The sequence below is a fragment of the Phyllobates terribilis genome, unplaced genomic scaffold (assembly GCF_046119375.1).
Source record: "Phyllobates terribilis strain yellow unplaced genomic scaffold, ASM4611937v1 Scaffold_4__5_contigs__length_816908805, whole genome shotgun sequence".
Taxonomy (NCBI): domain Eukaryota; kingdom Metazoa; phylum Chordata; class Amphibia; order Anura; family Dendrobatidae; genus Phyllobates; species Phyllobates terribilis.
In genome coordinates this window covers 150,549,479-150,574,248 of record NW_027362764.1, presented here as the reverse complement: position 1 = coordinate 150,574,248, position 24,770 = coordinate 150,549,479, and the positions used below count along the sequence as shown (strand labels likewise).

Sequence of the window (24,770 nt, the reverse complement as noted above, 5' to 3'; positions counted from 1 at the left end):
GGGCTGCCCGTCCGGCCACGTGTGCTGGGCAAACAAGTCCTCTCCCAGACGCGGCACCCTTGGTTTTACGGGTGCGGGCGCGGTGGTGGTGGCGCCCGGGTTGCCCAGGCCTTGCGGCCAGGCCTGGGGCACCTGGAAGGTGAAGGGCACCGTTAGGACGGCGGCGCCCTGGGCTACCTGGCCTTGCGGCCAGGCCGGAGGCTCCGCGGAGGTAGGGGGCGCTGTTGGTATTGCGGCGCCCGGGGGTACTAGGCCTTGCGACCAGGCTGGTGGTACTTCCTGTTTGGTCACGCTCGGGGTCGAGGCGTGTGACGTCACAGGGGTCGCGGCGGCGGCTTCCGGTTGGGGCCTAGTCTGCATCGGTGACATGGCGTTTTCGGGCACAGCAGGGGGACTTTCGGGCTCTGCGACGGGGAGCTGGGGCAGGTGGGCGGTGTCCCGGCTTGGGGTGTAGATGTCCCCTTTACCTGCCTCCATGCGTTCGGCTCCCTTCTCGGCACCGTCTCCGGCCTTTGGTCCTCCCGCGCCATCCTCAGAGGCGGTCTGTTTCCTCATCTTGGCTGGCGTGCTCCGGGTCTTGGTTTCAGCTTGCTGGGCCATCTCCCGGCTCCATTCCGCCAATATCTCGCGCTGTACCCGGGCCATCCTCCGTGCGAGGCCCTCCAGGGCAGTCTGTGCACACTCCCGGTCTCGGGGGAGCTGTGCAAGGACCTCCACTAGGCCTAGTGGGGTCGTGGTGTCTAGCAGGCTCCTGACCAACGGGTCGGTGCTGCTCTGCTCTTCTTCCAGCAGGCTCCTGGCCAGCGGGCCGGTGCTGCTCTGCTCTCTGGACATCTCCGGGTGAGCTTCTTTGCTGCTCCTCTCCAGACTTCTTGCCTCCGGGTGCGCTCGCTCCAGACTGCTCCAGGCGGCACCCATCTTTGTTCTTTTCTCTTGTCTCCTCCCACTTCGAGGGCGGTCCCGGGGCAACTCGGTGACTGTCAGCTCCAGGGGTAGTTCTTTCACGCTGACAGACACCTCCAGCATCACAGTCTCCGTTGGTGGGGGCGGTTTCCACTTTTGGCGCCATTTTCTGTCCCGGCCCACGATGGGAGGCGGCCTCTTGCCCTCCTTTGGCACGCCCATAATGGCGTCCGCTGCTCTTCCAAGGCGGGAAATCTTTGGATTTGGCGGGAAGCGTCGCCCAGTGGCGGGAAACTCTGCAGATGGCGGGAACAAGCTGGAAATGGCGGACAATCGGCGGGAAACGACCTGTGATGGGGTCCGATGGCGTGGACCCTCCGGAACTGGCGGGAGACTTCTTTCTGAGGTAAACTTGCACTTTTCTTCAGGCACGCAGTACCCGGGTGTTGCGGGCACGTAATCCTGCCGACTACGCCAAAGTTGACGCGCCCCCTGGGACATATTCCTTTTTGAGGGGAATACCCGGCACCGGATCAGATGGGGGGTTGTAGTCTCCGAGCGGCTGTGACCCGGCCCCGTGCCCAGGGCGTCAAGCTCAGTGTTATGTGGCAGTCCTTCAGATGTTATTAAGAGTTCTTTTGTGTCGACTACGCCACCCGTTGTGATGCGGTCACTGTGGCCGCCGCTGCAGCAGGGTCCGCTGAGGCTGATGGTGGGTGCGCAGCTTGGTGGGATAACCCCCAACGGGAGGGGTATAGCCTCAGAGGGGACAGGTGCAGAGGATGGGGGTTGTGGTGGTGCAGTGCAGACGGCAGTGAAGACAGAGTCGGGTTGTGCAGTTAAGGGTGTTTACTTACTGCAGATGTTGTACTGGTCACTCCAGCTTCGAGTGACCACCCGAGCCGTGCTGCGTCCACCAGGTCCTGGATCCAGCCAACCCCCAAACAAGTCCGGAGCGTGGCCCTGAGCTCTCCTTCTGTCCCGTTCTCTGGCCGTCCCCACCAGTGATCCACCTAGGTCCAGCTCCCTCGGGCCTTCTGTTGGGACACCCTTGGCCTTGGGTTCCCTGACCCTTCATGTGGTGTGCCTTCGGGGTGGATGTGGTGGGTGACCGTGGCAAACGCTGCCCACGGTCTCCGGTCTCTGGCTGGGGAATGTTTTTACCCCCACCAGCTTGGGTTCCGGTACCCTGATGCCGACTCTTCACCCGGGGTTTTAATTTGGGATCTTAGAGTCCTGTTCTTCTGTGCCTCTGGGTCTCTCTCTCTCTCCTCTCTCACTCTGGGTCTTTCCTTCTCCTCTGCTCCTGACTTGTTCTCTGCATCTGACCCTGTTCTTAGTTGGTGCCCACCTTTTATACACCCTCTATGTGTGAGCTCAGGTGACCAGCACCCAATGAGCTCCTAACTTTACCCAGGCTGCTCCCCCTATCTGCCCCTACACTACTTGGGATGTACCACCCCCCTCCCACTCCAGCCAGGAACAGACTCGGTCGTACCTGCACATTTCTAAGTGGGAGTACCGTCGGTCTGCTCCTCGGAAATGGGATGTGTGTAGTGCATGCAGCCTACCGAGCTCAGTTCCACACTCCATCCTTACCCGGGAGTGGAATATCACACCTCTGGGTTGAGGTGCAATACCCCTGTAGCAGCCGGATCCTCAGGGTGCTACACATATCATTGCTGATGCACTGCTATGTACGGCACAGGCGATCAGATGATCCCAGCTTCAAGTCTCATAAGGGGGCTATTAAATAAAGTAAAAAAAAGTTTTAAAGAGTAGGAAAAGAAAACCCAAAAGTTCAAAGCATCCCACACTTGCCTCACTGAAAATAAAACAATTAAAAAAATTATACACATGTTTGGTATCGCTGTACATAGAAATGTCCGTTCTATCAAAATCTAATGTTAATTAATCAGATCGATAAACGGCGAAATGAGAAAAAAATCGAAACGTCACAATTATGTTTTTTGGCCTCCACAACAATGCAATAAAATGCAATAACAGGCGATCAAAACATTGCATCTACCCCAAAATGGTAAAAATTTCAATGCAGGGCGCAAAAACTAAGCCATCTCCAAGCCCTAGATTTAGAAAAATAGAGACGCTATGGGTCTTGGAAAATGGCAACAAACGCAAAAACTTTTTTCCATGCAAATTTCGGATTTTTTTTTTCGCCACTCCGAAACACGTAGGAAAGGTCCTCAGTGCTACCCGTACCTGCTCCATCGTGAGACTCCGCGGGATCCTACGTCACACACCACGTGACCGGACGTCCTGCCTATCTGCGCGATTAGTAATCAGGTACCAGGAACGCTTGCTACCACCGGAGCCTCCGGCCGGGACTCCGTGTGCGGCGCGATGCAGCCAGACCATCCGGCTCTCATCACCAGGTCAGTACCTGCGGATCCACTCAGCACCACCAACGAGGGAAGTTCCAGCAAATCCACGTGCCTGCGACGCCAGCAGCCACCACCATTCTAACAGGTACGCGACCTCTGTACCGACACAATAAGGCTCTGCTGCCCTTCATCCACGCTCAGCATCACGGACAGTGATTCCTGAGCACCTGAAGGGGGATAATCCTCCCTCCCTGTCCACCAGCCTCAGTGCTCCATGATACACTAAGGACTGAAACCCAGTGGTACACAGGAACAATTTCTCTACCTAAATACAAGGTAATATTAATAATAATATCAGTACTAATTATCCTTATCCCCTTATCAAACAGTACACCATATACTCTACTATACTAATTTTATCTAAACTTGACCAGTCAGACGTAGCAGCCTGCAGTCACGTGACCACACTGAACCTGCACTCTACCAGCAACCTCCAGTACCCCAAAGGACTCAGGTACATCACCACCCACTGGTCAATCTGCGTGCATCTGCTTTTCCTTTCCTCTAAATATCCCTTTTTCCCACAGACCTGGACTTCAGACCAACCTTCTGAAGCCGTTCCATCACCCTACATCAAATACCCTACAACCCTAAACAGGTAATTACCTCCTTCCCATATCAAATCTGAGGTATAAACCCTCAAGTGTTAGGCCTATCTAACTACCCCTCCCTTCCTCTCTCCTAGGCCTCCTCCATCTACCTCAGGCCATCACCTATAATACCCCCTGAAGCAAGCTTCAAGTGACCTTCCTACTATCACGGCACTCAACGTCACTTTTTACCTGTTTTTAGGGGGCTAGTCACCCCCACTCATTTTATTGAACCCCGTATATGTCTGACACCCATGCTTTTTAAACTACCTTTCTAACTGATGTTTAATTACGAATAAATACTTTGATTTTAATATCTGTCTACAGCCACTTCTTTAGTATCTCTACATCCACCTAGACCAGCGCAGATACCCCATCTCCGGGTCTTGGAAAATGGCAACAAACGCAAAAACTTATTTTCATGCAAATTTCGGATTTTTTTTTTCACCACTTAAATAAAAAATAAACTACACATCTTTGGTATCTGTGTATCTGTACTGACCTCAGGAATCATATTGCCAGGTCAGTTTTACCATATAACGAACATGGTAAATAAAAAAATAAAATAAAAAACAATTGTGTAATTTCACTTATTTTTTTAAATTTGACCACACTTGGAATTTTTTTCCCGTTTTCCAGTACACTATATGGTAAAATCAATGGTTCCATTCAAAAGTACAACTCGTCCCACAAAAAACAAGCTCTCATATGGCTATATTGAAGGAAAAATAAAAAAATTAAAGCTCTTGGAAGAAGGAGAGGAAAAAACTAGAACAAAAAACGGAAAATGGCCATGGCGTGAATGGGTTAATGACCCCAGGTATGACAACCGAGGCCCATTTTTCATGTTTTTAATTATATTAATGACTCTCATTGCTATTCCTATTTGTAGAGTATTGACAATTTCCTTATATTAAAAGGAACCTGTCACATCTAGAAATGCTATTTACCTGCAGGAATAGGGGTAATCTGCAGAAAAATAGTGTTTAAATCCTGTTTAGACAACTTACTAGAACATCTACTAGAGGGAGCTTTATTCTCCCTGCAGCCGCTTGCGTCCAGTCATTGGGGGGTTGCAGGGAGCTGTTACAGTCACCGCTTACTACACAGTGAGCGCGTCTGTAAACCTGGTAGTTTAATTGGAACAAGTCATGTATATTCACAAGCAGTGTCGGATAGGGGTGCCAAGGGCCACCAGAGACCAACTTGTGTAAATGTGACATCATCCTCAATCTCAAATTTCTATAACAATGAACTGTGTAGATTGTTAAGTGAATAAGATGCTGCCTTTGTACATACTGAGTCAAGTATATAGTGCCAAGTACTGCTCATATAAGAGGGTGGTGACCCACTCTTGCACAGGGGCCCACCGGAGGATCCTCCTGTTCTCCAGTGGGCCAGTCCAAGCCTATTCACAAGGAATATACAAGTTTAATTTTACTTGAATTGGAATAAAGATTTTGTATATTTTTTATCTGAAAATCAGCTGGATTATCCCTTCACTTCATTTCATTGCTGTGTACCACATCAAGCAGAAGTGGTTTCCTTTCCATGCCAAAGATGGCTCGCATCCTCAATTAGGGTGAGCTGTATGGACATTTTTGTTTTCTGCACTTTGATTGACAGCCTGCTCTGCAGCGTGTGTACAGCGTGTGTGTGCAGAGCACACACACGCTGTACACACACGCTGCAGAGCAGGCTGTCAATCAAAGTCATTACAGCCACATTCTCAGTATAGCGAGCAGTGACTATAACTCCCTGTACCACCCCGATGACTGGAAGCGAGCGGCTACAAGAAGAATGAAACTTTATTTTGTCCCTGTAACCAGTACTCCAGATTACCTCTAGATCTGTAGTTAAATAAGCATTTCTGGACATGACAGGTTCCCTTGAACCTTTTTAACTATTTCACCCTAATCTTCTGCAAGGATCTTCTAAACAGTGGAGCTGCAATTCCTCCATTCTTTTCTGAGCCATGGCTGCCAAGTAACAAGTAGCTACAGTTACAGCCTCTTTACCTCCACACTGTTCTTATTTGTGTTCCTTTGTCATTCTCAAGCTAATGTTAAAAAAGCCCATTATTCTCTAAGATCAATCACATATCGGATAATAGAAAGTAGTAAGAAATCCAAATAGTTCCAGCTGCTCCGTGTTTTCAACTTACACTGATAAAAGCCTTAATAGCTTTTCAGGCACGGATATCCAGCAAAACGTAATAGGAACAAGTGTAATTATACTACACCATTTAAAAGACATAAGTTTATATTAGATGTAAATAAAATGCAGTTTACATTTTCTCTGTAGCTGACTAGTAGAAATAGTAATCCACTACCAAAATCACATTGATGTCTAGTAATGTTAAGGTACGTCATGAGTTTTTCAGAATGTCAGCTCTTCTGCCTAAAGCTGCAGGAGAGTGATAGTTTCACAGGGGCTTCACAGTTGTGTAAGGTGATATACCAGGCAGTAACAAGCCTAAAAGGGGTGGTCCTCTTTGAAAGATTATTGCTACAAATGCTAAGAAATGCAAAAAAAATAAAAATAAACTTGAGTTGTTAGACAACCTCCTAGGGTCTAGTGCTGCCTCTCACTGCTGATCTGTTTTTGTTTATCTGCTGCAGTTGTAACAGCACTGCAGCCAATCACTGAGCTAAGTTGGCTTGTTTATGTAGATAGCATGAGCTGCTGAGCTTAGTGATTGGCTGCAGCGCTGTGAATGTGATATCACTGCTGCAGCCGATCAACAAAGACTGGAGCAGAAACAATCCTCACCAGGAGAGTGAGTTAAAGTTCAGTTTTTTTTTTTTTGCCATCCCTAAACATTTGGAGCAATAATCTCTGAAAGGTAACAACTCCTTTAAGCGTAAGTTACTTTCAGGGAGGACTGCAGAATATACAGATTTGTACAGTACAGAGAGTTGTTTCTCTTCACCTATGCAATATAAAACATTAAAGGGAACCTGTCAGGTCCCCCGTGCCCTCCAATGCAGCAGCATTCAACTGTATTTGATTATACCCCCTGACTAACCATTCCTGTGTAACATAATTCAGTTAAATAAATGCTTTCCATATGCTAATGAGGGGTTTGACTAGTAGATGGGGCATTAGTTGCCCCAGACTAGTCAGCTTCCCGCCTAAAGAGGTGCACTGTGCATGACCGGCAGCTATCTTCTTAACTTCCGGTCATACGCAGTGCGCACCTCTGAAGTCGAGAAGAGTACACCCGGCTGCAGAGACGCAATGATGCTGCCGGAATGAGCGACATGCCTACGCACATTTGCATTAGCTGGCGATTACGGCGATCATGGAAATTATGTTATCATGCCCCTGTGGGCGTGATAACATGGAAAGAGGGCTGACTAGTCTGGGGAACTAACACCCCATCAACTAGTCAAGCCCTCATTACCATAGGGAATGCGGAGGTTATAAATACTTTTTTAAAGCATTTTAACTGAATTAAAATGTAATATTTAACTGAATTATGTAATACAGCACTGATTAGGCAGGGGGTATAATCATAAATAGCTGAATGCCGATGGATTGGAGGACATGGGGGTCCTGACAGATTCCATTTAAGGCTTCATTTCTCTGTCTATAAATAAGTAGAGTTAACTTTTCTTAAATCTATATAATGATTTTCTTCATCCTTGGTGAATACTCTTGAATCTCCTTTTTAAGACCTCTTGAAACTGAGATCATTTTACTGGTGGTAGACCAGCTGGGCTACGGCTACAATATTTTTTGCATTAGGATATTATAACATTAAAAGGGGTTTTCCACCATGAAATATCATATTTCTTGAATAGATTATAAAAATGCAATCAAGTAAAGAATTATGACATTTACTTACAAAGGGTTTGTCCAGGACTATTATATTGATGGCATAATAGGATAGGTCATCAATATCTGATCGGTGCGGGTGCAACACGGATCAATTGGTCCCAGTGCCCTCGGCAGCCAGATGTGCTGTGTTGCCAAGCACACCTCCATCAACGTAATAGTGGTCGCAGCTGGGTAGTGAATGTCTGCCCCCTATGCTAATCAATAGGGGGCGATGTGCAGTACCTGTCCATGGCCACTATGTAGTTAACAGAGCTGTGCAGCTCCACAATTCAGCACCTTCTGTGGCTGCCGGTACTATTACCAGCTGATCGGCGGGTGTCCTGGGTGTTGCAACCCCACCGATCAGATATTAATGACTTATCCTAAGAATAGACTATCAATATAAAGTCTGAGATGACCCCTATAAAGCAGTGAAAAAGAGAATACATGAGAGTAAAATAATGAAAAAGTAACTTTTTATGCTAGAAACTCTATACATTGCTTTGAAACAGCTGATAATGGCCTTTCAGGACATTTTGTATGAAAATTATTAAAGGGAAAACTTATTTAGTAAAAAAAAGTTGCAACTAATTTATAAAATCAGAAATATTTTTAAAGTTAATCGTTCTCCAGGTTTTTGTTATGTAATCTGAGAGCAGCATGGTGTAAGGCAGGGGTGGGGAACCTTTTATCCGGCCTCCGGGCAGATTCCTGGGGACTGAAGTGCTCCGGCCGGCAGCTGCGTTTTGAAGGCTGCTGGCTCATTAATTTCGTATTACTCTGCAAGCATGCGCACACAGCATTCACTATAGGATGTGCAATGGAAGATTACGTATTTCAGGACGTACTCTGTGGGTGGAGTTAGCCCACAATGCTCTCTTGTCCCACAGAAGCCAGCAGCATCTCCTATGATATGTATGCCTCAGTCCAGTGTCTCCATTGATATGCATGCCCAGTGATGGCTGATTTCTTTAGCTTTTCCCATGATGCTACAAAAAGAAGCAGCGTGTTTCAGGTGTGCATTAAAATACATCCACATGTGTGTCTCTGATTAACTCAGATGTTGCCAAAAAAATCTATCAGAAGCTTCCAAACACAGGACATCATCATATGGACAGTCCAGAATAGTTTAAAGGCATAGCAATCTTAATGAAAGTAAACTAATGACTTTGCAGTAAGTAATAAAAATGCCTTAAAAAATTCTCTCTCATTACTCTGGCATTTGGCAAATATTAAAAATTATGGTAATCCTAATTGACCTAAAACGGGAAAGGTTTATTCTGATTTCATGTCAGATATTGAGAAAAACATGCATATGTGTCTTTCTATATAGTGTATGTAAACTTCTGGTTTCAACTGTACATGCCCCAGCCCTGGAGTCTCATGTCACATGTATGCCCCAGCCCCGGTGTCTGCTGTCATGTGTATGCCCCAGCCTCGGTGTTTCCTGTGTGATATATATACAGTAGCCTTGGTGTTTCCTGTGTGATATATATACAGCAACCTCGGTGCCTTCTGTGAGATGTATAAACAGCAGCTTCTGTGTCTCTTGTGTTATGTATATACAGCAGCCTCATGTCTCTTGTGTGATGTATATACAGTAGCATTAGTGTCTCCTGTGTGATGTATATACAGCAGCCTCATGTCTTCTCTGTGATGTATATGACGCGCCCCCTGGGCCAGTGTTGTTGGGGATACCCGGAGCAGGATCAGATGGGGGTTGTAGTCTCCGAGTGGCTGTGACCCGGTCCGTGCCCAGGGTGTCAAGCTCAGTGTGTGGCAGTCCTTACTGATGTTACTAAAGTTCTTTATGTCGACTACGCCACCCGTTGAATTGCGGTCACTTCGGCCGCCGCTGCAGCAGGGTCCGCTGAGGCTGATGGTGTTTGTGCAGCTTAGGTAGTATAACCCCCAACGGGAGGGGTATAGCCTCAGGGGGTCAGGTGCAGAGGATGGTGGTTGTGGAAGTGCAGGGATGATGGTAATGAGAGTCAGAGTCGGGTTGTGCAGTTCAGGGTTCTTTACTTACTGCAGATGTTCCGGTCACTCCGGCCTTGAGTGACCACCCGAGCCGTGCTGCGTCCACCAGGTCCTGGACTCGGCCAACCCCCAAGTAGTTCTGGAGCGTGGTTCTGAGCTCCCTTTCTGTCCTGTCCTCGTCTCTGGCCTTCCCCACCAGGGATCCACCTATGTCCGGCTCCCTCGGGCCTCTTGTTGGTGAACCCTTGCCTCTGGGTTCCCTGACCCTACGCGTGGTCTGCCTTCCGGGTGGATTTGGTGGGTGGCCGTGGCAGATGCTGCCCACGGCCTCCGGCCTCTGGCTGAGGTATGCTGTAGCCCCCACCAGTTTGGGATCCGGTACCCTGTTGCCAACTCTTCACCCTGTGGTTGTATTTGGGCTCTCAGAGTTCCTTCTTTCTCCCCCTCTGGGTCTTTCGTTCTCTCCTCTCTCACTCTGGGCCTGGGGCTGCTCTGCTCCTCTGCTTTCTTCCACTGCTCTGCAAAGTCTGATGTCTCACTGACTTCTCACAGACTGACTGTGGCTCACTGACCCTGATCTTAGATGGTTCCCACCTTATATACTCCCTCTATGTGTGAGCTCAGGTGACCAGCACCCAATGAGCTCCTAGCACTACCCAGACTGCTCCCCCTATCTGCCCCTACACTACTGGGATGTACCACCCCCCTCCCACTCCAGCCAAGGACAGACTCGGTCGTACCTGCACATTTCTAAGTGGGAGTACCGTTGGTCTGCCCTCCGGAAATGGGATGTGTGTAGTGCATGCAGCTAACTGAGCTCAGTTCCACACTCCATCCTTACCCGGGAGTGGAATATCACACCTCTGGCTTGAGGTGCAATACCCCTGTAGCAGCCGAATCCTCAGGGTGCTACATTCCCCCCTGGTAAATCACAGCACGTCCTCGAGCTGTAAGATATAAAAAACACCAAAACATACAATTTTTGCATAAACAACATAATAAAACATCATATATATATCAGCATAAACTTTTCATATAAACTTTCTTATCTTCTGGTTCCTCCGGTCACGGTGCAACTTGTGACCGGGTAAAGTGCGACTGTCTCTTGAAGAAACACGGTTTCCCATAAAACCAGTAGGGGGCGCTTTAGGAAGCGCAACTATATACAAGGGGATATGGCCGCTCTCAGTCCTCGGCCAGGTATTAGGAACTAGGGACACACGGGTTAACAGTTCAGTTCTCTGGTCCCAACGGGGACTATATTAGCAGCAACGGTTCATTGTGCCCCGACGGGCAACTATATACAGTCTCTATACTACCGTACTCAACGACGGCGTCCTCCTGCTCTTTCTTTATGATTGGTTCCAGGTTCTGGTTCAGACCCGTCCGGGTCCTCTTGCTCCTCCTCACACCGCAGCTCCTCCTCCGTCAGGCGATGCACATGGAGAGCGTAGGGTCCTTTGGCACACTTGTGCCGGGTGAAGGTGACCTCGTCCCCTAAATACAGGTCACGTCCTCTGTGTCCCTCCGGTAGGTGGGACTCAACGTCTCTTCTTGTCACGAAGACGTCACCTGGGGTGCGGTGATCCCTGATGAAACCCCACCCATGCTGCAGATTAAATTTTATTACAGTCCCGATGGTACGGGGACCATGCGCTGCACGGGGGTCTCTCCTGGTCCGGCTCTTCTGCTCCGCGCTCCTGACTTGGGCTTGCTGTTCCCGGACCCGCCTCTCTCTCCGCTCCCTCTCAAAGACCTCGAGCTGCTGACGGCAGCACTCTGCACGCTCCGCTGCGGCTGCCTGAGTCTCCTGAGTGAACCCCATGAGGTCTTCTCCGGTGGGATCCCACTCAAACTGGGTCTCTTCTAGCGGGGGCGAGATCCTCTTTATGGGCTTTGGAGCCGGGATCAGGGGTTCGTCTAGGGGTCTCTCTTTCCGGAGTCGAGGATGGTGAAACTCCGGTGGCCATATGAAGGGCTGCCCATCCGGGCACGTATGTTGGGCGAACAGATCTTCTCCCAGGTGCGGCACTCTTGGTTTTATGGGCGCGGTGGTGGTGGCGGCGCCCGGGTTGCCCAAGCCTTGCGACCAGGCTTGGGGCACTTTGAAAGTAAAGGGCACCGTAAGGACGGCGGCGCCCTGTGTTACTTGGCCCTGCGACCAGGCCGGTGGCTCCGCGGAGGTAGGGGGCGCTGTTGGTATTGCGTCGCCCGGGGGTACTAGGCCCTGCGACCAGGCTGGTAGTACTTCCTGCTTGGTCACGCTCGGGGTCGAGGCGTGTGACGTCACAGGGGTCGCGGCTGCGGCTTCCGGTTGAGGCCTAGTCTGTGGCGGTGACGTTGCGGTTACGGGCACGGCAGGGGGTACTTCGGGCTCTGCGACGGGGAGCTGGGGCAGGTGCGCGGTTTCCCGGTTTGGGGTAGAGACGTCCCCTTTACCTGCCTCCTCTCATTCGGCTCCCTTCTCGGCGCCGTCTCCGGCCTTCAGTCCTCCTGCGCCATCCTCAGAGGCGGTCTGTCTCCTCGTCTCGGGTGGCGTGCTCCGCTGACGGGTTCTTGTCTGCTGGGCCATCTCTCGGCTCCACTCCGCTAACGTCTCTCGCTGCACCCGGGCCATCCTCCGTGCGAGGCCCTCCAGCGCAGTCTGTGCACACTCCCGATCTCGGGGGAGCTGTGCCAGGACCTCCACTAAGCCTAGTGGGGTCGTTGCTTCTAGCAGGCTCCTGACCAACGGGTCGGTGCTGCTCTGCTCTCCTCTCGTTGTCTCCAGCAGGCCTTCTGGAGTGGCGACCGGCAACAGGCTCCTGACCACTGGGTCGGTGCTGCCTGGAGTGGCGGCCCGCATCAGGCTCCTGACCACTGGGTCGGTGCTGCCTGGCTCTCCCTCCATCTCCGGGTAGGCTCTTTCTGGACTCTCTTCCAGACGTCTTGTCTCCGGGTGCGCTCTCTCCAGACTGCTCCAAGCGACACCCATCTTTGCTCTCTTCTTCTGTCTCCGCCCACATCTAGGGTGGTCCCGGGGCAACTTCAGTTCCAGGGGCAGTTCTCTTACGCTGATGGACACTTCCAGCATCACAGTCTCTGTTGGTGGGGGCGGTTTCCGCTTTTGGCGCCATTCTTCGACCTGGCCCACGATGGGAGGTGGCCTCTTGCCACCCTCTGGCACGCCCATAATGGCGTCCGCTCTTCCAAGGCGGGAAATCTTCGGAAATGGCGGGAATCGTCCCCCAGTGGCGGGAAACTCCATGGATGGCGGGAAAAAGCTGCAAATGGCGGACAACCGGCGGGAAACGACCTGTGATGGGGCCCGATGGCGGGGACCCTCCGGAACCGGCAGGAGACTTCTTTTTAAGGTAACGATGAACTTTTCTTCAGGCACGCAGTACCCGGTTGTTGCGGGCACGTTATCCTGCCGACTACGCCAAAGTTGACGCGCCCCCTGGGCCAGTGTTGTTGGGGATACCGGGAGCCGGATCAGATGGGGGTTGTAGTCTCCGAGTGGCTGTGACCCGGTCCGTGCCCAGGGTGTCAAGCTCAGTGTGTGGCAGTCCTTACTGATGTTACTAAAGTTCTTTATGTCGACTACGCCACCCGTTGAATTGCGGTCACTTCGGCCACCGCTGCAGCAGGGTCCGCTGACGCTGATGGTGTTTGTGCAGCTTAGGTAGTATAACCCCCAACGGGAGGGGTATAGCCTCAGGGGGTCAGGTGCAGAGGATGGTGGTTGTGGAAGTGCAGGGATGATGGTAATGAGAGTCAGAGTCGGGTTGTGCAGTTCAGGGTTCTTTACTTACTGCAGATGTTCCGGTCACTCCGGCCTTGAGTGACCACCCGAGCCGTGCTGCGTCCACCAGGTCCTGGACTCGGCCAACCCCCAAGTAGTTCTGGAGCGTGGTTCTGAGCTCCCTTTCTGTCCTGTCCTCGTCTCTGGCCTTCCCCACCAGGGATCCACCTATGTCCGGCTCCCTCGGGCCTCTTGTTGGCGAACCCTTGCCTCTGGGTTCCCTGACCCTACGCGTGGTCTGCCTTCCGGGTGGATTTGGTGGGTGGCCGTGGCAGATGCTGCCCACGGCCTCCGGTCTCTGGCTGAGGTATGCTGTAGCCCCCACCAGTTTGGGATCCGGTACCCTGTTGCCAACTCTTCACCCTGTGGTTGTATTTGGGCTCTCAGAGTTCCTTCTTTCTCCCCCTCTGGGTCTTTCGTTCTCTCCTCTCTCACTCTGGGCCTGGGGCTGCTCTGCTCCTCTGCTTTCTTCCACTGCTCTGCAAAGTCTGATGTCTCACTGACTTCTCACAGACTGACTGTGGCTGACTGACCCTGATCTTAGATGGTTCCCACCTTATATACTCCCTCTATGTGTGAGCTCAGGTGACCAGCACCCAATGAGCTCCTAGCACTACCCAGACTGCTCCCCCTATCTGCCCCTACACTACTGGGATGTACCACCCCCCTCCCACTCCAGCCAAGGACAGACTCGGTCGTACCTGCACATTTCTAAGTGGGAGTACCGTTGGTCTGCCCTCCGGAAATGGGATGTGTGTAGTGCATGCAGCTAACTGAGCTCAGTTCCACACTCCATCCTTACCCGGGAGTGGAATATCACACCTCTGGCTTGAGGTGCAATACCCCTGTAGCAGCCGAATCCTCAGGGTGCTACATATATACAGTAGTTTTAGTGTTTCCTGTGTGATGTATATACAGCAGCCTTGGTGTTTCTTGTGTGATGTACTGTATATACAGCAGCCTCGGTGTAAATAGACATGTAGTGTAACATAAATCTGTGTTGAGTACGACTTACTGATGCAAATTCTTTACAAAACTTATCACTGCAAAGAGTCACCTGGACTCCAGACTGATGTAATCCTGGAAAAGCAGTTACGAGTATCAACATCATTCATACCACCTATACCACAAATCGTATCAAAAAGAAGAAGCTCCGGCCATCCCATTAGGGGTGAGTTAATTAAATATTTGACCAAATATAGCAGGGTAATTTTCAAGTTGATAATTCTGTATGATCCCGAAGGTTGGAATAAATATCCCTTGGAAGATAAAAGGTTCTCCACACCTGATGTAAGGGCTGAGATGATGTGTCTCTTCCAGCGATGTGTCAATTACTGGTCTGCATGCTGTCATTTTAATACAATCACTGTTTTATCTGCTGCAGAACTAGCAGTGCTCAGAATGCTGTGTCCTGTATAACCCCACCCACATCACTGATTGGCAGCTTTCTGTGTACACTGTAGGGAACATTGTCAGAAAGCTGCCAATCAGTGGTAGGGGCAGGGTTACACAGAGCAGCAGGACTCGATGGCACAAGACACCTAGTCCCATAATGATAATCTCCTGCTGATAAAACATTAATTTTCTTGAAACAGCTGCACACAGCCTAGTAAGTGACATGACATTGGAATAAGGGTTTCTGCCCCTACGTTATGCTGTTCTTAGCAAAAACCTGCTGACATATTCCCTTTAAGTAGTATTTCACATGAGATTAACCAATGAAAGTGAAGCTTTGTATTAGCATTCTGATATTTCACTAACCTACATTTATAGACTGGTAATATGGTTCCATTTGTCATTTCTAATAATGATGGTGATCAAAAGTAACATTAAACTACTGAGAAAGTAAGAAATCTTACAGCCGACCTTTTCTATAGGCAATATACACTAACAAGCAAAAGGGTAACAATGTTTTGAACTTTTGACTTTCAGGCTCCATATCTCACCATCCACTACTGCTTCGAACGTGAGACTACCATCATCTTAGAGACAATTATCTTGGTTATCTCAAACATAAATTTGACTTGCAATTACTTAGCAAATGATTAGTTATGCAGATTCTTATTATTTTGTTAGTATTTTGTAAAGCCACCTTCGACTTTCAACACTGCCTGAATCCTTCTGGGCATGCTCTCGATCAGATTCAAGCATGTCTCGACCGAATTCTAATCCCAGGTCTCCTCTACGCATTCCAAAAGTTGGTGCATACTGGTCAACTCACTTGGGAAGGTACACAGATTTTTCTTCAACTCTTTTCACAAGTGTTTGATTGGGTTGAGGTCTGGGGACTGTGAGGGCCAATCCACCACCTCTACTTCATTGTCATTGAACCATTTCTTTGCCAATCTCAACATATGCTTCAGGTCATTGTCCTGCTGGATCACTGTCATCCTTTTCATAAAAATAGAACTCGAGTGTATGAAGTAACTCGTCTTGTAAGATACTCACATATAGCTCAGCATTGATACAACCATCGATCCTGGTCAAGCATCTAATGCCTTTGGCTGTGAAACAACCTCATCAGGCTTCCTGAACCGAACTTGACAGATCCTTCAATTGCTTGATCCGTTAGCCTGTTTTTCCCTTTTTTCTTCCAGACCCATTTGCACCCATCAGAGCCTAGTCTATTCACTTTCATCTCTTCGCTCCAAATCACCCATTTCCAATTTTCTACTCTCCACTTTTCGTACATTTTTGGAAACTTCAAACTGTCATAGCACTCACATGATGCAGTTTGGCAATTTTCTTGGCCGATAGACTGCTATTGATGAGCTATCAATGAGCTATATGATGTTTCTCTTTTCTTAGGAAATCTTCATGGCTGCTCCTCGATTTGAACCAGTGACATTTCATTTGAGAATAAACCTAATAACACTCTGAGCTATTAGGGAATGTGAGAACAGGTTGTATTTTATAGTATATAGGCAGAAAAATATTTTTCTACCACCAGGACCAAAACAGTAACAATGTAGTGACATGACAAGAATCTGCATAACTATCATATGCTAAATATTTGCAGGTCAAATTTATGTATAAGATAGCCAAGATGATTGTCTATAAAATGATAGTAGTCTCACGTTTGAAGCAGTATTGGATGGTGAGATATGGAGTCTGAAAGTCAAAAGTTCAAAACGTTGTTCCCCTTTTGCTCATCAGTGTATACTATGGAAGAATAGCTGTGTACTGCTCAGCAAAATGGAATGAATGCAGTCAGACAGTGACACAGATGTTCAGTTCAAGAAGGGCATCTCCAGCTCTTCACCGTTGGTCTACAAAATAAATGCAAAGACTTAACATTCAAGTAAAAAACATAAATGAACCTTTTCTCTGCTAAGCACTAAATAGATATCAGCTGTCCTGCCTATACAAGTGTCCTACTACCAACCATTAAAAAAGGAAAAAGGTCACGCGGTGTCAGCTCAAACTAATATCACCAACTGGAGACTAGCAGTCCTCAATAATAGAGTCTCTGGAGAAGACACCTTCTGCTCCTTCAGTTTTCCCCTGTGCACATATTGCAAACCTTTCTAAACTCAGTAATGAGTCAGTCCAAAAACTGGACTGATTGAAGGCTTCAAAGTAAACCGTGCCATAGAAAGTGGGGCAGGCCCACTACCCAATCTGTATAATCTATGCCCTCAGACCGATTACCAAAACCCTTAGTAAACTACTTTTTGAATGGGATATTGGTAATAACTGGTTTCTAGTAAGATTCAAGTATTGGAAAAGATGAAATGCAGCAAACAAGAAAGACAGAAAGTGGCAGAGCGATAACATCATTGCTCAGTCATCATCCAATGTTGTAAATCAATTAGAGGTGGAAGCAATGCCTTGACTGGTGGCACTGGAGTACTTTACTCATTAAATTATACACTTCTGTTCAAACCACACTGCATTAAGAGGAATCTTACAGTCCAGTATTTTTTTTTCCCCAAAGCTTTTCTTCACATGAATAGCTAAATACAGATTTCCAGCTTATATTAACACCATGGACAAAACAGATCATTATCTACAGAGACGTTTAGATGAAAATATGTGCAGAATAAAAGTAACTGTTCAGTACTAAAATCTTATCTACGATATTCACAAGGAACAAGCAAAGGTCATAGCATATTTCTCCATATAAAAAGGATGTCTGTGGGCAGGATTGCTGGTAGAAATTTCTACATTATAATTCAATGCACCAACATTATTTGGAACAGATGGGCTGAAGACTTCTATGTTTATTGCTTTATGCAGTATATTAAATAGAAATGAGTATATTAAAGCCTAATCGGACACTTAGGGGTATTAACTTCTGGGCCAAATCCTCATGGTAATAAATTCTTGGACCCAAATGTTTCCGCCGCTAAATGGCAGGAGTGGTCTGTGACTACTCAGTGCCGGCAGAGATTGGCGCCGGACACTACAGGCAGGTAGTTAGCAATTACCTGCCTATTAGTTCTTAGGCACATTTTGATTAAATACATAAATAATACTGGATAACCCCTTTAACTATGATGTAGACTTGTAGTATTACTCCATTGACATACAGTTCAATTATTTTCAATTAATTGCCTCCATCTACTTCAAATAAGATCAACCTCTTTTTTTTCTCATGTTCTGGGTGTTTTATTTGACCATATAGTACAATTTATTCCACTATTATCATGTCTACTCTCTTGTTGCTCTATGGCTTTACTCCATTATAGAAGTATGTTCTGCACGACATCCAATTGATTACTGTGCTTAAAAGATATAATACTACATTAATGTCATTTATGTAAATTATTATTTATCATTGTCTACTTCATTTTACTTATACACATTTTTTATCTTTTTTTAGTAACTGTGATATCAAGGCTCGAGAGGAGCTAAAACATCACAATATGTCACAATAAGCAATGCATCTCTTTTAGCTGATGTTCATTGTTTTGTCACTAAAATCCTTTTAATTGCAAAGAGCCAAAATTTGGAATGCGCTGTATTTCTAGAATATATTCAGAGTTCATTCTTGTTACAGGCACCTCCGCAACTACTATACTGAGTGCTGACCTTTTACTGGCATGACACAGAACTCATGGTAGCGCTCACCTTTTCTTCTCCAGAAGCTAATTCTTCCAGATGTCCTACACAGTCTGAAGGGGCTTCATGGGAGAAAACAACTTTACCACAGTCCTCTGCAGTCCAATCCCTGTACTTATTTTCTCTCATGAAGCCCTTTTAGACTGTTTAGGGCTTCCGGAAAAAGTAATGTCTGGAGAAAAAAAGTCGAGCAATACCATGAGTCCTGTGTCACACCAACAGTAAAGCATCCTGAGACCATTCATGGGTTGGGTGGCTTTTTATCCAAAGTAGTGGGTTCACTCACAATTTTATCCAAGAACACTGCCTAGAATAAAGAATTGTATCTAACCTTCCTCCAAAAGCAACTTCTCCCAACCATCCATGATCAATTTGGTGATGAACAATGCTTTTTCCTGCATAGTGGAGACCATGTCACAAGGCAAAAGTGAAAACTAAGTGGCTCGGTGGACATTTTGGGTCCATGGCCAGAAAACTACACAGATCTCAATCCAATCCCATTGCGAACCTGTCGTCAATCCTGAAGAGGGAGGTGGACAAACAAAAACACAGAAATTGTGATAAATTACAAGTACTAATTAGGTAAGAATGGATTGGGATCAGTCAGGATTTGGCCCAGAAGCTGATATCCAGCATATCAAGATGAATTGCAGAAGTCTTGAAAAATAAAAGGTCAATACTGTAAATATTGAGACTTTACATAAACTTGATGTATTTATCAATAAAAGTTTAAAATTTGTGAAATGCTGATAATTGCACTTCAGTAACCATGGAAACATATGACTAAAAGATCTAGGAACACAGAAGCAACAAACTTTTAGGAACCAAAATTTGTGTCAGTCTCAAAACTTTTGGCCATGACTGTACTATGCTATATTTTGAAAACTTTAGAAATACAGGACACAAATTATATACAAAAATACAATAGTGCAAAAAATGTTCAATATGCTGGTTTAATTCATGATATCCTTGAATCATATTGAATGAAGGAACAACTCACCCGTCTATGTGACTGATTAAGATATATGAGTAGAGCTGCGTCTATCACAGCCAATTTTTTGGCCCCATACAAGCTTTGGTCTCCTGTACTGCATCTTACTTTGTCTACTCCCATGCTTGACCTTGGCTTTGCTTGTGATTATGATTCTACTTTTCCCATTTGATGCTATATCTTTCTATGCCTCATAACTTTGCTTGACAAGTACAAGACTATTTATTGCTACCAGCGATAACTATAAAAAGGAAAAAATTCTAGCAATGTGAATCCTGAAATTTAGATTTATTGCAAAATCCAAAAAAAAAATCCAAGTCCAAATCCAACTCCAGATGCATTTCAGGCACTGTCTTTACTCATTGCAGATGCGTTTTACACACACTCATGAGTAAGGGCTATGTCTGAAATGCGTCTGATTTTTTTCATTGATGTTGGATTTGGATTTTTTTCTTGGCTTCTTGTCTATGCAATAAATCTACATTTCAGGATTCACGATGCTGGATTTTTTCTCTTTTCAAGTTCAAGACTTGGTATAGTATAAAGTTTTCGTGCAATCTGAATTTCTGTCTCCTGGGTGAGCTGACCTTCCCTTCGTTTTCTGTTCAAACTATAACTGACTATGATTACATTTTTCCCACCCTAGTTTTTGTCTATACTATCCAGAAAAATTTACTTCTGAAAAACTAACATTTACTGAACTTCTGGGGCTAATATCATGCCAAGACCCTAAACAAAAAAAAGAAAAAGAGGATAGTCTAAATGAAATCTGCAGGAAAGTTTAGATATTTTTTTCCTGTGTAATACAAAAAAACATGTCCCTTAGCTTAGTTTCAGTTTAAGAAATATATTGCTTACATTTCACAAATTTCACTATTAAGAACCTGATGTCAAAAGTTACATTTGGACAATGACAGTTTTTTTTGCTTGGCTCTCTCCATCAGTCCATGTAAAGGATGAGTGGATCAGACACACATACAGTATGTGCAACCATGCTGCTCCATTTAGCTAGGTAGAACATGGGCAAGGGACCTCTGTTACAGTGATTTGTTGGGATCTAGTGTCCTAGCAATCAAACATTTGTCCCTCTATCCTTTGGAGAGATGATAGATGTCATTCGTGTAAAAATGTTTTAAAGGGGTTGTCCGGTCCAAATCGATAAGTCTGCAGTCACTCTGTGTGACTGCAGACTTATGAATCCCCCCAGCGCATGTACTGTGCGCTGCCGGGATTTGCCGGTATCTGAGCCGGGACCGGAGGGCATGTATGCATAGTACATATTCCCGACCAGTGGGCGTGGCCTTGCTTCCATACACTTGTATGGAGTGAAGCCACGCCCTCTAGTTGGTCACACCCACTGGACAGCCACATCACTAGACGGGGTACGGCCTTGCTCAATACAAGTGTATGGAAGAGAGGCCGCACCCACTGGCCGGGAGTATGTATAACGCATATATACGCTCTGGTCCCGGCTCAGAAACCGGCGAATCCCCGCAGTGCACAGTGCGTGCGCTGGGGGGGGATTCATAAGTCTGCAGTCACACAGAGTGACTGCAGACTTATCGATTGGTACCGGACAACCCCTCTAAGCAGCTGAAGTAGTTATTCACAATTGGACAAAGTCAGTTTTGGCATGTTAAATATTGTGTCAAAAGTAATATAAGAAGTAAAGTTCATACATCAGCTCATATACCATGGTAAACTTAAAATTTTAAACACCATACGAAAGTACAAATGACAAATAACAAATGCAATTTTCTCTTCTTAAACATAAAGTAAAAAAATAGGATGGAAACAATAGTTGTTAGGTTGAAGGTTTCCATTTATTGTGTGTCAGAATCACAGAATTGCAATCAGACCTGACCCTCTGCATCTCCACATTTAAAGGGTTCGACCAGTGAACAATGCTACCGACACAAATGGCGACTCCTCTACATCCAGTCAGATAGCCAAAAATCACTAATAAATAAAGGTACTTTATATAAAAGAACATTAAATGTAAAAGTTAAAGTAAATAGTGTCTGATAGCTAGATAGATAGATAGACAGACAGACAAACTATCCATATGTCTATCTATTATCTAATATTAAAACCACTGACAGGTGAAGTAAATAAACATTGAAATTGCACATGACAAGGAGTGGAATCTATCAGTCAGAAAGTGATTAGTCAGCAGGAAAAATAGGCACGTGTAAGGATATGAGAGACTTTATCAAGGGTCAAATTGTGATGACTAGGCGACTGGTTCAGACCATGTATAAAACTACAGGTCTATATGGGGCTGCATAGTTGCAGACTTGTCAGATTTCCCATGAGACCACTGCCCACTGTTGAAAGTGATTACAATGGACCCATTAGCATCAGAACTAAGTCATTCAGCAATGGAAAAAGTTGCTTGGTCTGATGAATTATGCATTCTTTTAAACACATGTAGATAGTACGCAGGCAAAAAAAGGCAAATATAAAGATCTGAGCAACATTAACAAGGGTCTGGGTTAGACCATGTTCAAAATTGCTGGTCTTGTGGGCTGTTCCGAGTATGCAAAAGTGGTCTAAGGTGGTCTACATCAAGAGTGCTGGTGGCACTATTGCCAGGTCTCTGGATGTCCTTCCTTAGACCACTTTTGCATACCAGGAACACCCCACAAGACCTGCAGTTTTCTACATGCTCTGACCCAGTTGTCTAGTCATCACAATTTGACCCTTGACAAAGTCGCTCAAATCTTTAGGCTTACCATTTTGTTTGCCAAATACTATATATCTATTTAATCAGACCGAGGGATTTTTTTCCATTGTTGATCTGATGCTCATGTGCCCATTGTGGTCACTTACAACAGTAAACAGTGATCTCATGGGCCTACAACTGCTGTACACAGCAAGCTGTGATGCTTACAACCAACAACAAACATTTGCAATGTGTTCTTTTTTACAGTGGACTCAAAGCAATGATGAAGCATAAACTTAAAGCATAAAACATTTGCTTGCGTAAAAGATGTATACTTATACATGTAAAAAGAAATGTTCTCCATCGAATTTAATTTTCTTCTATAAAAACTCAGGATCCCATTGTTTACACTCATTCAAACCAATCCAAGCACAAAGTGACAGCACCATTACTTTCCATATAACGTTGCCGGAGCATTATTTAGGATAAAGTATCTGACTGGATTTTTCACTGATGGTTTTGGGATACTGAACATCAATCTGTGCAACCTGTATTCATAGAGTATACGGTGGCATCACACTTTTCTTGGCTAATAGTTATGTGACTCAGAATGTAATCCCAGATCTCATCAAGAAATGCCAACATAAAACAATAATGCGTTACAATAATTCTCACTATTGGCTTTAATTCTATAATATGTAACAGTGACAACATTTTGCATGACACATGTAACCAGACTTATAAACTGATGGTTTGTTACATATATAACCTCAAACATATTGCATTTCCATTGACTTTGTCACTTGTCTTATACCCAGCAAACCAGTCATGACATCCAGTACTCTCAGAAAACCGGCATTTAAATAGAAAATGTGTGAACTAAAAATATCTATGCATATATTAGATTATCTTGATTTAGATGACAGTGATATATGTGTTTACTGTAACACCCTGTCCCCCGTGCATAAACTATGCCCAAAATAATAGTAACAATAATAGAATATTTAATATATTTCTTAGGAAATACTTTTATGATCATACATTATGCAGCAGCTCCGCTATCACACACAATGCAAAGGTCACATTCAAAAGGCATTAATTATTTCACTAAGTGGTATCAGTAATAATAATAAATAACACTGATAACACAATTATTGCTTGCACTCATACTGACTGGCAATGACAGACTACCGTATTTTTGTAGCTAATTAAGAATATAAAGTACAACTATGTTAAGCAAATCCATGATTAATAAAAGTGAAAAGGTAGTGAAATGACTAACGTACACACGCCCCGCTCCATACCGGAGAAGAGTCTCCCAGCTGTGGTGGTCTATCCATCCTAGTCTTGACCTCAGCAAAAGTGACAGCTCCCACAGCCACACTGGACAAGCCCAGTCCTATCTCCAACACAGAGAGCACCAAGAGGCTTCCAATGATTTGGCTACTGGTGCACATGCTTCTCCAGTCATCATTCCTTTCAGATTAAGCAAAAAAGCCAAGTATTGACCATTAACCTTCAGAGGGGCTTCTTTAATTTTTCTGATTTGCTCGAATGCAAACTTTTCTTACAAGACATATTATTTGAAGACAAATAATGAATGGTGCTCCTTATTGGAAAGAAATAAGAAAAACTCCTTATAGAGACTTTAAACTTCAGCGTGATAATGCAAGTAATCGGGCAATCATCTCATCAACCATCGAGTCTTCATTGTGTGAGTGTTATCTGTCCAGAGTGCTGAAGACTTCAATTCACTCTATAGCCTTTCCATCAGATCTAGTGCTGTCCAGAGTGCTGAACCTTCTCATGTACTGTTTTCGTTTTGCAATGAGACGCTGTCCAGAGTGCTGACCCATCCAATGCTCTGAGCAGCTTTCCCTCTATATGAGAAGCTCTTGTTCAGTCGCCTTCATTAAGTCTCTTGTCGACTACATCTATCATGTTCAACCTACACTGGAGTCTTTCCTAGTTTGTCTTGTCTCACTATTGCAGACTGAGGTTTTATGTACCAGGCAGGGAGGGCTCTTCCATTAGGTAAGATTAGGCACTGCCTAAGGCAGCATAAAGAGGTGGGTGTCTCCAGCAGTATGAGGAGACACAGGCAATTTAAAGAGCTGTTCCTCTTGGATTGCAGAACCTCTGTGATAGCAGCAGCAGGGGGCAGGAGATTTATCACCTCTGCCTTTATCAGACATTCGCAGTGGCGAGAGAAACTGTGCAGTTTCTGAGCTGCTGTATAAGTGCTGGGTTAATATAGCAGATCTTATAACAAACTGATTATATCGTATGTTCCCAGGAACAGTCAGACACATGATGAATTTTACATGAATCTGCTTGATGTGTATTGATCAGAAGAGCACATGGATGGCAGCTGGTGATGACACAGCACGGAAACCTGAGGTTTACAGCGCAGGACTTCCAACCATAGCCATACAGTTATAATTAAAGCGACTCTGTATATTTGAAGTTTTCAGAATGAATATACTACGATATATTGGGAATTGCACAAATAGCTCCCAAATATTTTTAAAATATCACCTTGGCTTCTTGAGCAATACCGTGAGATGTG

At 45.7% G+C, this 24,770-nt stretch overlaps 1 protein-coding gene across 3 annotated transcripts in view; it reads right to left on the bottom strand.

Moving 5' to 3' along the window:
• TMEM196 (transmembrane protein 196) overlaps window positions 1–24,378 on the bottom strand; it is an 88,691-nt gene extending 64,313 nt beyond the window's left edge. For 2 of the 3 annotated variants that reach the window (XM_073676540.1, XM_073676538.1), the window contains exon 1: window positions 23,488–24,378. In XM_073676540.1, coding sequence (XP_073532641.1) covers window positions 23,488–23,658 — 171 coding nt within the window. In that variant the 5' untranslated portion in view covers window positions 23,659–24,378. The remainder of the gene's footprint in view (window positions 1–23,487) is intronic. The other variant, XM_073676539.1, reaches the window with a different exon arrangement.
• Between the last annotated feature and the right edge of the window lie 392 nt (window positions 24,379–24,770).